Source organism: Calonectris borealis, chromosome 2, assembly GCF_964195595.1.
Source record: "Calonectris borealis chromosome 2, bCalBor7.hap1.2, whole genome shotgun sequence".
Lineage (NCBI taxonomy): Eukaryota > Metazoa > Chordata > Aves > Procellariiformes > Procellariidae > Calonectris > Calonectris borealis.
Genome location: NC_134313.1, coordinates 39,553,017 through 39,565,121, shown reverse-complemented (window position 1 = coordinate 39,565,121; position 12,105 = coordinate 39,553,017). Strand labels below are relative to the sequence as shown.

The following is a 12,105-nucleotide window of genomic DNA, read 5'->3' as shown; positions in this document are numbered from 1 at the left end:
CCATAGCTCGCATATACCACCCCCCGCGTACTTACAGCAGCCCAACTAAGTCAGTCCCTCACGATGTGAGCAGTACTCCAACCTCCAAAGCGTGGTATGTGTCCACACACCTCATAGCTATGCTGGCTCCGTTATCTGATCCTGTGAATGGAGCTCTGGGGTGAGTCACAGTCTGAACTGGCACTCTGTCTCATTCATTGGATTTACAAAAATACCATTTGCCGAGGAAGAAAAAGCTTTCATTTACAAGACCCCATATTACTCAAAGGAAAGACTACATGACAGAGATGAATATGATGTTAAACTATTACTAGGTTTGCTACTTCTCTCTGAAAGCTAATAGCGAAGTTTTTCTGAAATGGACTAGATGGGTTATTGCCACAGAGGAGTTCCTGGAAGGTCTTTACTTCACATCTAACTTGCTGATCTGAAGTCATATCGACTTGTCTGATGAAGCAGAAGTAGGGGGAAGGGGGTGGAACTAGTAGCTGTGAGTAGCTTTCTGGCACTGGTGGCCAGTGCGTATCACTTACTCCTACAGCCTCTCAGGATGATCCTTTCTTTGCTAGACAGTTCTCCAGCAGGGCTGGAAGGGAGCAGAAGTGATAGATGGCTCATTGATCAGGAGGTCCTCAAAAACTTCACTCTGAGAGGAACGAAGAATGATGTGTGGATAGATCCAGGAAAGACTGTTCTGATCATGCAGCCTTAACATTCACGTGTTTGTAAGACTCTCCTCTTGGGTTTTCTTCATTTTCCTGCACAGTGGCGGGACTAGGTTTTATGCAAATCTGTAGTTAATCACTCTCAACAAAAAGTTGCCAGTGAGGTGCAGCAGTGGGTGAAATATTGAACAAGTATCTTATTTCTGGCTTTTTTCTTTGAGTCATGGAAAAGATAGCTGACATAAATAAGGGAACTGTATTTCCTTTATCCCAAGTAACAGTTAGAAGAAAGCTGCTCTCTCACACCATTCTCTAAAACTGTTTCCACCACTGGTTCAAGTGTCTGTCTGGACCTTTGGATGCCATAGGAGATGTGCAGATCCTATACCAAAATAAGCCAGCCAGGCTGTTATCTTCTGAACTATATTTGGTCTCTTTAAGGTCATTATGTAAGAGACATTGCCTTAGACATTAACCACATAATGTTAATTGTAATATAATGAAAATCTATTGAAGAAAGCCATTTCCTCCCAATGGACTTTTAAAATTCATTACTGACCACTATTAAGAGAGTGATATATCTAGTATTGTGACTGATGGAGCTTGTCTGTGCATATTATTTTGTCTGCCACCGTATGTATTTCCGTGGCAGGTAATTGTAACCATTACTTCAGAGAATAGTCTCTTGGTTCCCGCTAATAAAAAGAAAAGATCCATACAAAATAAGCAGCCTCTTAGCTTGAAACAATATTGTTGTGATATATGTGACAGCTGCCAGGTGTTACACTGAAAGGAGCTAGACTGCATAAAAATATGAAAACAAAGTGCTTGAACTAAAGTTTAAACTACTTAAAAATAACCTGTTGTGCTCCCTTTGTTTCCGCTGCCTGGAAGTGTTGAGTGCCAGAAGTGTAACACTTGACATTTGAGGCAGACAAACATAGCCTACAAATTCTGTGATGGCTTTGCGACCAATTAGCATTTTTTAACCATACCTGTTCTTGTCAACTCTGGGGGTGGTTTCTGAACAAGTCAGCTAAAATATGGGAATTAACTTTAATTTCTCACTCATTTTCTGAGGCTACAGAAACCGTAGAAGCAAGAAGCTTGGATTCTCACTGCTTCTCTCTCCAAGACCCACATTTTCTAACAAATTCACACTCTTGCTCTCCTGCTGGATCAAGAGGAGGCAGGGGAGGCATTGGGTAGTTCACGTGCCTCTAAGGGCATAGATTCATTTTTTTCTCTGGCAGCAAAGGTGATTTAGGAGTTTCTTGCCAAATGGCCCTGCTTCTTATTCCTGCCCAGATGCCACCATTCACATGGCATTTGTGCTGAGGCAGCTGTTTGTTGGGCTGTGTTGGAATCAAATCATTCAAACGGTCCAGGTTTAAAAATATCTTCCTTCACCTCAAAAAACAACAAAAAATTGATGTCATTCCAGTGACATTGCCATTCTTAGCACAGCCCTGCGAACAGCTGCAGCAATGCAAATGGACAGTGAACCATGGAGGCAAAGTGGGAAGAGGTGGATGGGGAGCCAAGGGGCAGGACCTGCTTTGGTTAGCATTGTTGCTCAAAAAACCATCCATATAGCTGCACAAGAGGGCTATTTGTAACCAACCAGTGCATCCGTGTGCATAGTTGTAAGAAATAACTCCCTTTCCTGGGGCGTACTGACTTCTGATAAACCACATGCATTCTTTTCTCATTTATTTCACTGTAAATCTAGACCTTTTTCATTAATTCAGTCAAAACTGAGACTATGATTCCACAAGATGGTAAATACAGTTTTGGAGACTTTGCTAAATACAGCACTAGGTCCGAAATAACATACTCGGGTGACACAGTGTTCAACTACTACAAATTCACTAGGTAGAACCATATTTGTTAAAAAAAAAATGTGAGGAGGTCATTTTTGCTTTGCCAGCAAAGGCATAATCTATTCTCCTGTGGCCAGCATAAAACCAGCAACCATTTTCGTTTTCTGATTAATTACAAAAAATTGTGATCATTTAGTCATGCTCAATCTGGATAAAATATACTGGTGGGTGATCTATCTCTGGAGGAAACAACCATTTCAGCCCTCATTTCTCTTATTTCTCACATCTCCTTGCAAGCTGGTGTGATATAACCTCTGAGAGGGCCATTATAAAAATGGTTTCTCCAGATCCTACCTTATGAGAAGTCATCAAAAATAAGCAAAAAATTGCCAAATCAAAAACCAAACTGAAGAAGACTATGAAGACCCTTCACCTTTCCTCCCCGCTTCCTAAATTTAAGAGTTACTGATCTTGTAAAAAGTAATAGTGCAGTCAAAGTTCTCTATTCCTATCAAGCAGTTTTCTGATATCCTGAAGTATTTGGCTGGAATCTTTTTTGTGTAATTTCTTAAAAGCCAGATTTGGTCTAACCCGGTCACCAAGAGTGTCTCTAGAGTCAGTAGAGAGAAACAGGTACCTCCGGAGGGCAAGCCACTCTATAGACACTTCTTTTAGGATGGGACAAATCACCCTCTGGTGGTGCCTTTCTCTCATCACTCCCATTAGAGGGGATGAATGCGGTTTGCTTGAGTGGGTATCTCATTTCTGGATGGCTGAAGTTTGGTAACATGGATCCCAGTCTTTGTACCTGAAGGATATGGAGATTAGTGGTGGTAAAGCAGAAAACCGTGTGTAGACTTCATTGTGTTTCAAATATCTAAAAGGTCTAGACTGCCGATTTTTCCCCAGCATAAATAGGATAACTGCTGGGCCCTAATAAATGAAAACGTTATGACAAAGCCCTCTCACTCACCCCTTTCCTCCCCTCCACACGCTTTACAAGAACCTTGTTCAGATTTAAGTAGTGCTCTGCTTAAGGAAACAAATGCTGAAAGATGCTGAATACCTGCAACTTTGATCCGACTCATCGGGTTAAACACTGAGATCCTTATACTGTTTATCCATGCAAATTCTAGTATGCCAGATGCTGAGGAGTGCTGAATGGCTGCTCAGTGAGAGTTGTGGTTGCTCAGCACCTCCAAAGAATTGGCTTGTATACTCCAGCCTGGACTTTGCTTATGGGAAAAACAAATCTAACCATCAGTCATGCAGGGTGTGCTTCCCTCCCCATTTCATGAGCTGGCCTGGTGAAAATTCCTGGTGCTTATTGAAAGCATCATCTGATGTCACTCAACACCACAGGGGAAAATATAAATCAAAGTGTAAGTATTCAGCACTCTCTCAGCATTGGCCTAATGTGATTAATGTAATCTGAGGTAAACACTTTAGTTATTCCTTATTACTGTTAGGGACCCAAATCAAGGGTTGGGACTTGTTATTCTAGGTAATGTGAAAAAACAAGCCCTACCCATGAGATCTCCAAGACTAAGATAAAGCTTGGGTAGAAGCTTAACAACAGTTACCTAATAGCAATGAACAGACACAATGAAGTGTTGAATCTGAACCGTCTGGAAGGCATGTGCCAAGGGCTGTGCCAAGGGCTGTGCCATGCTCAGCAGAAAGCTTTTCCCTGGCAGCGGAGTAGGGCTGCAGTAACAGGGAGAGCGAGGTGATCCAGGACGAGACTGCAAGCACCTACAGAGGGGTCAGGTGCCTAAATCCCATTGACACTGAGGGGGCCTCCTTCTGCTTTCTACCTTTCAGAACCACCTCTTGGTTCAAAAAAGTTGTTTTCTGTAAAAGTCTACAGCTGAAATCTTTGTCTCAGACAATCCCAGCACACTGTATAACTCTGAGTTGCGTGGGCTGCCATTGAAAGGGGGGAACGGACTTAATAACGCAGGCAGAGTTGCTCCTGGCATCTTTTGATGGTCTCTTGCCTCACATGAGGATAGCACACTTCTGTCACTGTATGACTCAGAGCACAAACACTAAAGTGTCACAGGTGTGAAAACATAAGTCTAAAAGCAGAGGAATGGCCCTATTGTCAGTTTTGTGCTTGCTTCATTCCCAGCTGGGTGTGATGGCAAATGATTGCTCTTGGAAAGGCACACTGCAGACTGGCAGCCTGCTGAGTCCAGCGAGGTGCAGGGAGTAAATGCTTCATCCAGCCAAACCCAGTGGGAATACGTTGGAGCCCCAACATTGTTTTGCTGACACAGGAAGATGTCATCACAGCAGAATATGAAGGAGTTAACACATTATGAAATGCAGTTTTGGCAGTGATGCAGACAAAGATTGTTTTGTTTGAAATGCAGTACCAGCAGTGTTGGTTAACAAGGTAACGCAGTCACTTGGCCAGCCTCAGTCGTCACATTGTGCTTTATTTCTTCTAATGTGTTAAGTCCAAAGCCTATGAAACAAGCTGCTTTAAGCCCATAGATAGTTCTTTGCTTCAAAGCTTGGTTTAATGTGTATGTCTGGATAATGGCTGGTTGAAATAGCAAGCAGAAGTGCTAAAGGAAGCCCATCTTGCACAGCAAGAGAAATGACAAGGTGCCAGGGTGGCTTTAAGTAAAAAAGAATAAAAATGCAGGAAATTATTTTTTTAAACCTCTTGCCAGTCCTACTCCTTTGCAGGGTGAGGAGAAGTGAGGAGAGCTGTCCCATGCCTGCTTACACACGCTGCTGAGGGCTCAGCGCACAAAATTGCACAACCAATTTCAAAATGACTTTTAGCTAGTCCAGGCACTCCGGCTGTCCTTCCAAAAATAAAAGGCAAAATTTTCAACATCACAGAGGACTAATAAACCACCTACGTGCCTGCATCCACCGAGATCAAGAAAGCACAGAATCCCTTACGACTCAGAAAGTCTAGCCACGTATTTACTGCTGATACCTGGCTTTTGTAATCGGGGTTGGAACATTTCAGCTGAAAGGTTTGCATTCAGCACTTTCCTGGGCTGAGAGGCAGATCTTCTATAATCGGGACTCAATTAGCGACATGCTTTTTCAGCTGAAGATCTGGCTCCATGGGCCCGATTCTTTACAATACTTTTGCATAAGCCTGGGAGACGACCCTTCTCACCAGCATTGCTGAAAACGGACTTCTGTATTCAAGTGTGCAGCTGTTTCTCCCAGATTTTTCACCATGCTTGTGCTCTCATTAAAGTACATGATAACGTTAGCAAGCAAAAGCTATATTATTCTGCAAGATCCTTGTCCACAAAAATCTTTTCTGAGCCCTGTATTTTGCAGTGAGTAGCAGTGAGTGCCTTGCTTTGAAAATATGAATCTAAGTCAAAGATTAGTCCACATTTCAAATATTAAAGCAGATTCTTAGATAGTGTTTCATTGGAACAAGCAGGGCTATTCCAGTCTAGAGCAACTGAGGATCTGGGTCTAAAAAAGGAGCTATGAACTCGAATTAGATATAAATAAAGAAATAGGGAACTACTTTTTTCATACCTTCATGCTGTCTTGTCTGTTGGTGTCACCCAAACAGGTAGTAACTGGAATGAAGCCCAGTAGCCAATTTATACTTAACATACCATTAGTTCTTACTAATTCCTGCGGTGCACTTTAACTTTAAGCACTTACAAAAACGCTTAGGAAAATCATCCATCCCATGCTTCAGTTCCTCCCAAGCATCCCTGCTTCGTTGTTTGTTCCTGGATATGTCTGTTAGCATCACTGCTTGGTAACTTTCCACTTTAGGACAGTATTATAAATGATTGAGATGTGTTAAAATTCAAAGGACACTGCTCTGTCATTTTCCCTCTATCAAGTAGTATCTTGACATCCAATAGTTCTCCTGAGATCATGCTCAAGTTCCCAAAGTAAGGTAAAACCCTGCACAGAAAGGCTATTTTAATTTTAAGAATGTACAATAATGTATGTGCATATCTAGGAATATAGAGGGGGAAAAATAATCCTGTATATTGCACGTTAAACTGTGATTTTAATGATGAAGACACAAGGCATTCGTTAGCTACCAAATCACCCATTTTTGTATATTTTATCTTTAATAGGATTTCTGATACTGTCACAAAGCTGGTCTTCATTCTCTGCCAAAGGGATCTGAAAACACTGGAACTAGTAAAAATATTTCTGTATATCATACTGGCCTGTTAAATATTAATCTAATTTAAAAAATCGTAATAATTCCTGTGATTAGCAGCTACAGCATATCATGTCCAGATTCCTTTTTTTACTGTAAGCGTAGGATACCTGTGCAAATAAAAGCAGAATTTGGCCTGGGATATAAGCAGAAGCTTATATCTCTGTATTATTTATTTCCTGTTCTTGGGCTGAGTAAAATTGAAGCAAAATAAATATTAAAAGACTTTAAAGAAAAAAAAAACCACATCCAAGGCAGATTTCATGACAGCAGAACAAGTATCGTTTTGAGTGGCAATGCACTGACAATAACTTTTGGCTTCGGTCCACATCAATCTGGAGGCCCAGCTACACAAGCCAAGCTGGCTCAGGATCACTTCTAAACAGGCAGTTATCACCTTCGTGTAATAATATTCCAGAGGTCCAAAGCAGGACTAAGCCCTTTGCACAGGTGCGACACGCTCACCCGGCGTAATCCTTTCTCTGCTGTTGTCCGTGGCAAAAGTCGCTCCGACTTCTCTGGCATTGGAAGTCTGGCTGGCCTCCCCAAATGTTCATGCTCCCTGCCTTTTCCTCTCGTTCCCATTTCATTCTGTTTTTCTGTGTATTGTGAAATCTTAAGGATTTTAATGCAATTTATCTTTTCCTCTTCCATTTGTCAACCTTTCCTTCCTTTACAGACTGGTTCTGAACCATCCCCTCAAGGACGAGTGGAGGAAACTCCCGTGAGCAATGAGAGGGGTGACGAGCCGGCTCGTCATGTCTTCTCCTTCTCCTGGTTGAACTCACTGAATGAATGATGACTCACTCCGGCTGGCTTCTGGTGTGCTTCTCCTCAGAGGGACCGTGAGCGCAGGCAGCCTGGCTGCAAGCAACAAAGAAACTGGCCTGGAAAGGGACATCCAAGCAGGTTTCGTTCCCAGGAACTCAGCTGACCTCCACATCGTACCCGGCCCTTGAGATGACAGAGTCCTAAGAGGGATGGGAGCATGGGGACAAATTGTAGTCAGAGTGTTTTCCAATAATTTCATGTTTCCAAGGGGAAAATAGCATCACTACAGCTGTAGGCTGAGCACCGCTGATGTTTTGTTATTCACTTTTTGGCATGTCCCCGTGTAGGTGTAAATGCTTCACCATTGTTGTTAGCTAAAATGCTGGTAAGATATTCACTAGTAGCGTCCTTTGCCAACACAGTGTTTCTCCTCAGTACCCTCCCGCGTCCCCACTCGCCTGTGCCGGTGACTTCAGTGACACTATCGCGCCCTTGGCACCCCCGAGTCAGGGTTGTGTCTAAGCACCTCCCTGCAGTCACTCGTAGTCCCCACGGTACCGGTGCCTCTCCGGCTGCCGAGGCTCAACACGGGAGAGGAGAGGGAAGCTGCCATTTCTTCCTTTGCACTTGCTCTTCCTGCTAAGCCACAATGGACGACGCTCACATAAACAGGTTATTTGTTGGGAAGTGCCCAGCGGGAGGGGTGAGGAAGATGCACACGCCGAAAGCACTGGCCACCCCCTGCGCGTGGGTGCGAGACACAGCTCTGTGCGTGTGGGGCAGATGCTAGAGTGCTGCCCACGTCTGGCCAGCCATAACCTGTGTCTACGTCTTCTCAGTCATCCGTGTGTGTAGGAAAAGGGGCATATTCTTGCATGAAACCAGGATGCGGTGAGGTGGTCACAGATAATAATTCAAGGTTTAATTTGAAGGCCCCGTGGTGCGCTGTAGAAAAGGCGAATGCCAAATATCCTGTTCCGTGTGCATGGCAGATATGGAGCCGTCTAATGAAATCAAATTTGTGTTTTAAAAGAAGCTCTACAAGATGTACCGGAGGTGACACTCCGCAAGCTTTGTCGCTGGGGACAGGGTGCCAGCACTCAGTAGTGTTTAAGAGAGATTGGCAGGTTGCCAGGAGTGCTTGGTGCCATGGGGGACCAGGTGTCAAGCTCTGCGCTAGGGTTAAGTGTGGATCTTCCCAGGAGCCCCGAGTCAGGCCCTAAACACACCGTTTGGGCAGGGGCCTATGCCAGGCCGTAGGGCTGCGCTGCGCCCCGGCAGAACGGGTGAGCTGGCAGTGCCGACGCAATGCAGGCTGCGAGGGGTCAGCTCCAGTCCTGGCCATCCCTCATACAGGGCTGAGTCACATCACTCCTCATTTGTACCTGTTTCCCCTGGAAAACGCTCCTGCAAGGGAAGTTTTGGAAGGCTGCGTAGGTGAGGTCTGCACAAAGCTTTGAGAGTCAGCCCAGAGCAAGCGCCGCTCCGCACTACCGCCACCGCATCGCCTCCGGTTCCCTGGGATTTGGGGTGAGGGATTTCCTACTTTCTCCCGGTCGTCCTGAAGGTTTCCCCCAGTTCCTCCCAGGAAGTTTCTCCACACGCACCGCCACCTCCCCAGCTCCCCTGGGAGGGACCCGGCTCGGGCACCGCCGCCGGGGCGGGGGGAGCCGAAGCGGGGAGGAACCTGCCTTTTTGGGGTGCGGGGAGGATGAGCAGAGCTAGAAAGAAAACGAGAGAGATGCGGGAGCGCTTCGCTGTTTTCCCATCGCTGCGCTCTGGCAGGAGGAGGCTGCCCCGCCCCGGCCCTGGGGACCCCCCTCGGGGTGCTGCTGAGGTGGGAGTCGGCAGGGGACCGACCAGTCCCCGACCCCCCCGGCCCCTGGAGCAGCCCGTGCCGAGGGCGCCGGCGGGGACAGCCCCTGCCCGGCGCCGGGGGCCGGCGGCACGTCGGGGCGCGCCTCTGGGAGAGCCCACAGGGACGGGGTCGCCCCGGGGCGGGGAGGGGAAAATCATCCCCAGGGATGATTTAGGGCTCCCTGCGGCTCTGGGTATCCGCGGCCGTGGGTGCCCCTCCGCCCCGGTAAGCGCTGAGGGAGGCGGAGCAGCCCTCGGGCGTCTAGGCAAGAAAGTCTATCAAGCCATCGTTACTTTGCAGCTTTTATTAAAAATATAAATATTAAACATTCTCTTACACAACAAAATCGACCGAGCGCTGAAAAGATGTTTTATTGTGAAAATGTTTACAGGAAAAAAGTGGGTTTAAAGTAGCTTACAGAGATTCCCCCTCCCACCTCCCTGCCCCCAGCAGAAAAGTTATCTGTCTTCTTGGCACCATTTCTTCCAATGCTCACACATCCCTACGTAGCGATGGCACTAGAATAACCGGGAAATGGAGAAATAAATAAAGGTAGGGGAGGTTACGAACGACACTCGTGTTTCTGCACTTGGTACACGGTTGTGCATGCTAGTCAAGGGACAGAGGCTGTTCGGAGTACACCCTTCTAGGTTTAAAGCTATATAAAAATAAAGAGATGACATCAGAGCAGCACTATGGTACATCGGACGGTGTAATTATTCTTGTGCTAACTGCGGAATCTCTTTGGCAAGGCGGGGAGGGGCCGTTTCATTTCCCGATTATCTCCATCAGTTTCCTGTTGCTGTGAGCTTGCTGCGCTAACTGCTCGGCTCGGGCCATCTCCAAGACTTCTCGCAGGAGGTGGAAAGTCAGATCCAGAGAAATAGGGGGCTCCTCGGATCGCTTCTCCCTCTCCACGGCCTCACCCTCGGCTTCGCCCTCCTCGGGGCTCCCCAGCGAGCGCTCGGGCAACGGCTGCAGCTGTTGCACCGCCGCCCGGAAAAAGTTGCTGGCGGAGGCTTCGGGCTGTAGGTGGCTGGTGCTGCTGGAAGAGGCGGAGAAAGAGCCAACGGGTCTCTTGTTGAGGTTGCCCAGGCGCAGGAAATACTCTTCTCCCATGCGGAGCAGGACGGGCAGAGTTTGCTGCTGCTGCTGCTGCTGCTGGAAGAAATCTGGCTGGTGCAGAGCCCCGTGGGCGGCTACCGGGCTCTTGCTGAGGGCTCTGCACTCCTGGCAGGGCAGGAGGGCGACCAGCAGGATTCCCGTGGAGACCAGCAGCGGGATCTTCATGGTCGGGGCCCAAACCTGCGGGGGCAGACGGGGGGCGGGGGGGGTTACACAGCCCAGTCGCGGCGGTGGGGAGGGCAGCGCGGGGCCGCGGAGGGGGGGCCGCCCGCCGCCGCTGTCCCGGTGCTGAAACGCGCCGCTCCGCGCCCCTCCGCTCCCCTCCGCGCCCCGCACACCGCGGCCCGGCCGCGCTCAGCCCCAGACCCGCCGGTCCCCGCCGTCGAGGCGGCCGCCCCCCGCGGAACAGCCCCGCGGGGCGGCTCCGGGCTGCGCCGGCAGCGGCTCCCGGGGACGGGGCTGGCCTGAGCCCCTGCGGAGGGAGTCCACGCGTGTGCGCAGACCCGCGCCTCTTCACCCACCCGGGGGATGGGAGGGTGCGTGGGGTGCCTGCGGCGGGGCGGCTGTCCCCAAGAGCTGCGGGGTGCGAGCACCCGGCTCCCCCGCGCCTCCCCGCTCCCCTCCCGGCCGGGGAAGCTCCCCGCCTCCCGCGGGACGCCGCGCTCAGCCCCACGCAGCGCAGTGCAGGGCAGCGCAGCCCGCTCCGCGCCCGGGCGCGGCCCCGCACCTACCTGGGGCGGCGGCGGCGGCGGCAGGGCAGGGCAGGCGGCGGCGGGGCTCGGCGGTGCCCGGCGTCCCTTCCTCTCGCTCTCCCTCGGAGCCGGCTCCTGGCGAACTTGGGATCAGATTTGGTCCTAATCAGAGCCCGGGCGCGGGATTTTTATAGCTTAGACCCTCTCCTGGAATCACGCAGAACTTGCCTAATAAGCTGACGCTCTCCTGACAGCCCGATTGCGTGCCCCGATCCACTGCTGAATAAATCATGGGGGCCCGTCGGAGCGGCGATGGGCCGAGTTTCGCTATCGCAACCCCAAATCTCACGTCCAATTATATCAACAGATATTTATCGCCTCTGCGGTGACGTCAGCCGGGCCGGGGGCCGGGGAGCAGGGTGCCCCCCCCCCACCCCATTGACAAAAATACTTGAATGAGATTTCCTAGCGGGCGCGTACTATGAGAGGTCACTCCGGGGGAAACTTTCCACTCGCGGGCCGGCCCGCGGGGAAGGACCCGACCCACCGGGGGCCAGGGCTGCCATCCCGGGCGGCGTCCTTCCCCCATCCCGGAGCTCCCCCGCCCCCCGCCGCCTCCGGGCCCGCCCGCACGGGGCGGTTGCGGCCGGCCGGCGCGGGAGGCTCCACGGGGCGCGGGTTTTCCATGGATCCCGTCTTTTGCTCCGCTCCCGGGGCCAGCCCGGGCCGGGCAGCGCTTCCCCCTGCAAAGCGGGCAGGAGAGCAGCCGAGCCCCGCGGGGCAGGGCAGGTGCCGGTGCCGGTGCCGGGAGGGACCCGCGGCACCGTTGACACCGTCACGTCGCAGGGCTGCCCGAGGGCCCGCCGCCGGGAGAGGGGGCGGGAAGCCCTCGGCGAGCCCCCCCGGGGGCGGGGGCGGCGGGGAGAGCCGGGGTGCCGCCGCCGGGGCCGCCCCGGGAGCATCTGCCGGGGCAGGGACCGCAGCCCCGGGC

At 50.2% G+C, this 12,105-nt stretch overlaps 2 protein-coding genes across 6 annotated transcripts in view; one reads left to right on the top strand and one right to left on the bottom strand.

Moving 5' to 3' along the window:
• Positions 1-7,844, top strand: part of TRIM55 (tripartite motif containing 55) — a 38,462-nt gene extending 30,618 nt beyond the window's left edge. For 3 of the 5 annotated variants that reach the window (XM_075141733.1, XM_075141735.1, XM_075141734.1), the window contains one exon: positions 7,348-7,844. In XM_075141733.1, the coding sequence (XP_074997834.1) occupies positions 7,348-7,467 (120 nt within the window). In that variant the 3' untranslated portion in view covers positions 7,468-7,844. The remainder of the gene's footprint in view (positions 1-7,347) is intronic. The other 2 variants (XR_012672333.1, XM_075141736.1) reach the window with 2 other exon arrangements.
• Positions 7,845-9,588: 1,744 nt separating this feature from the next.
• CRH (corticotropin releasing hormone) lies at positions 9,589-11,461 on the bottom strand. Its single transcript, XM_075141737.1, has 2 exons — positions 11,154-11,461; positions 9,589-10,602 (listed from the first exon to the last, which is right to left on the bottom strand). Exon 2 carries the CDS (start codon positions 10,585-10,587, stop codon positions 10,066-10,068), a length of 522 nt encoding a protein of 173 aa, XP_074997838.1. The 5' UTR covers positions 10,588-10,602; positions 11,154-11,461; the 3' UTR covers positions 9,589-10,065.
• Between the last annotated feature and the right edge of the window lie 644 nt (positions 11,462-12,105).

Bases quoted from the DNA above. Each gene is read 5' to 3' on its own strand.
- CRH (XM_075141737.1), bottom strand. From the start codon at position 10,587: ATGAAGATCCCGCTGCTGGTCTCCACGGGAATCCTGCTGGTCGCCCTC.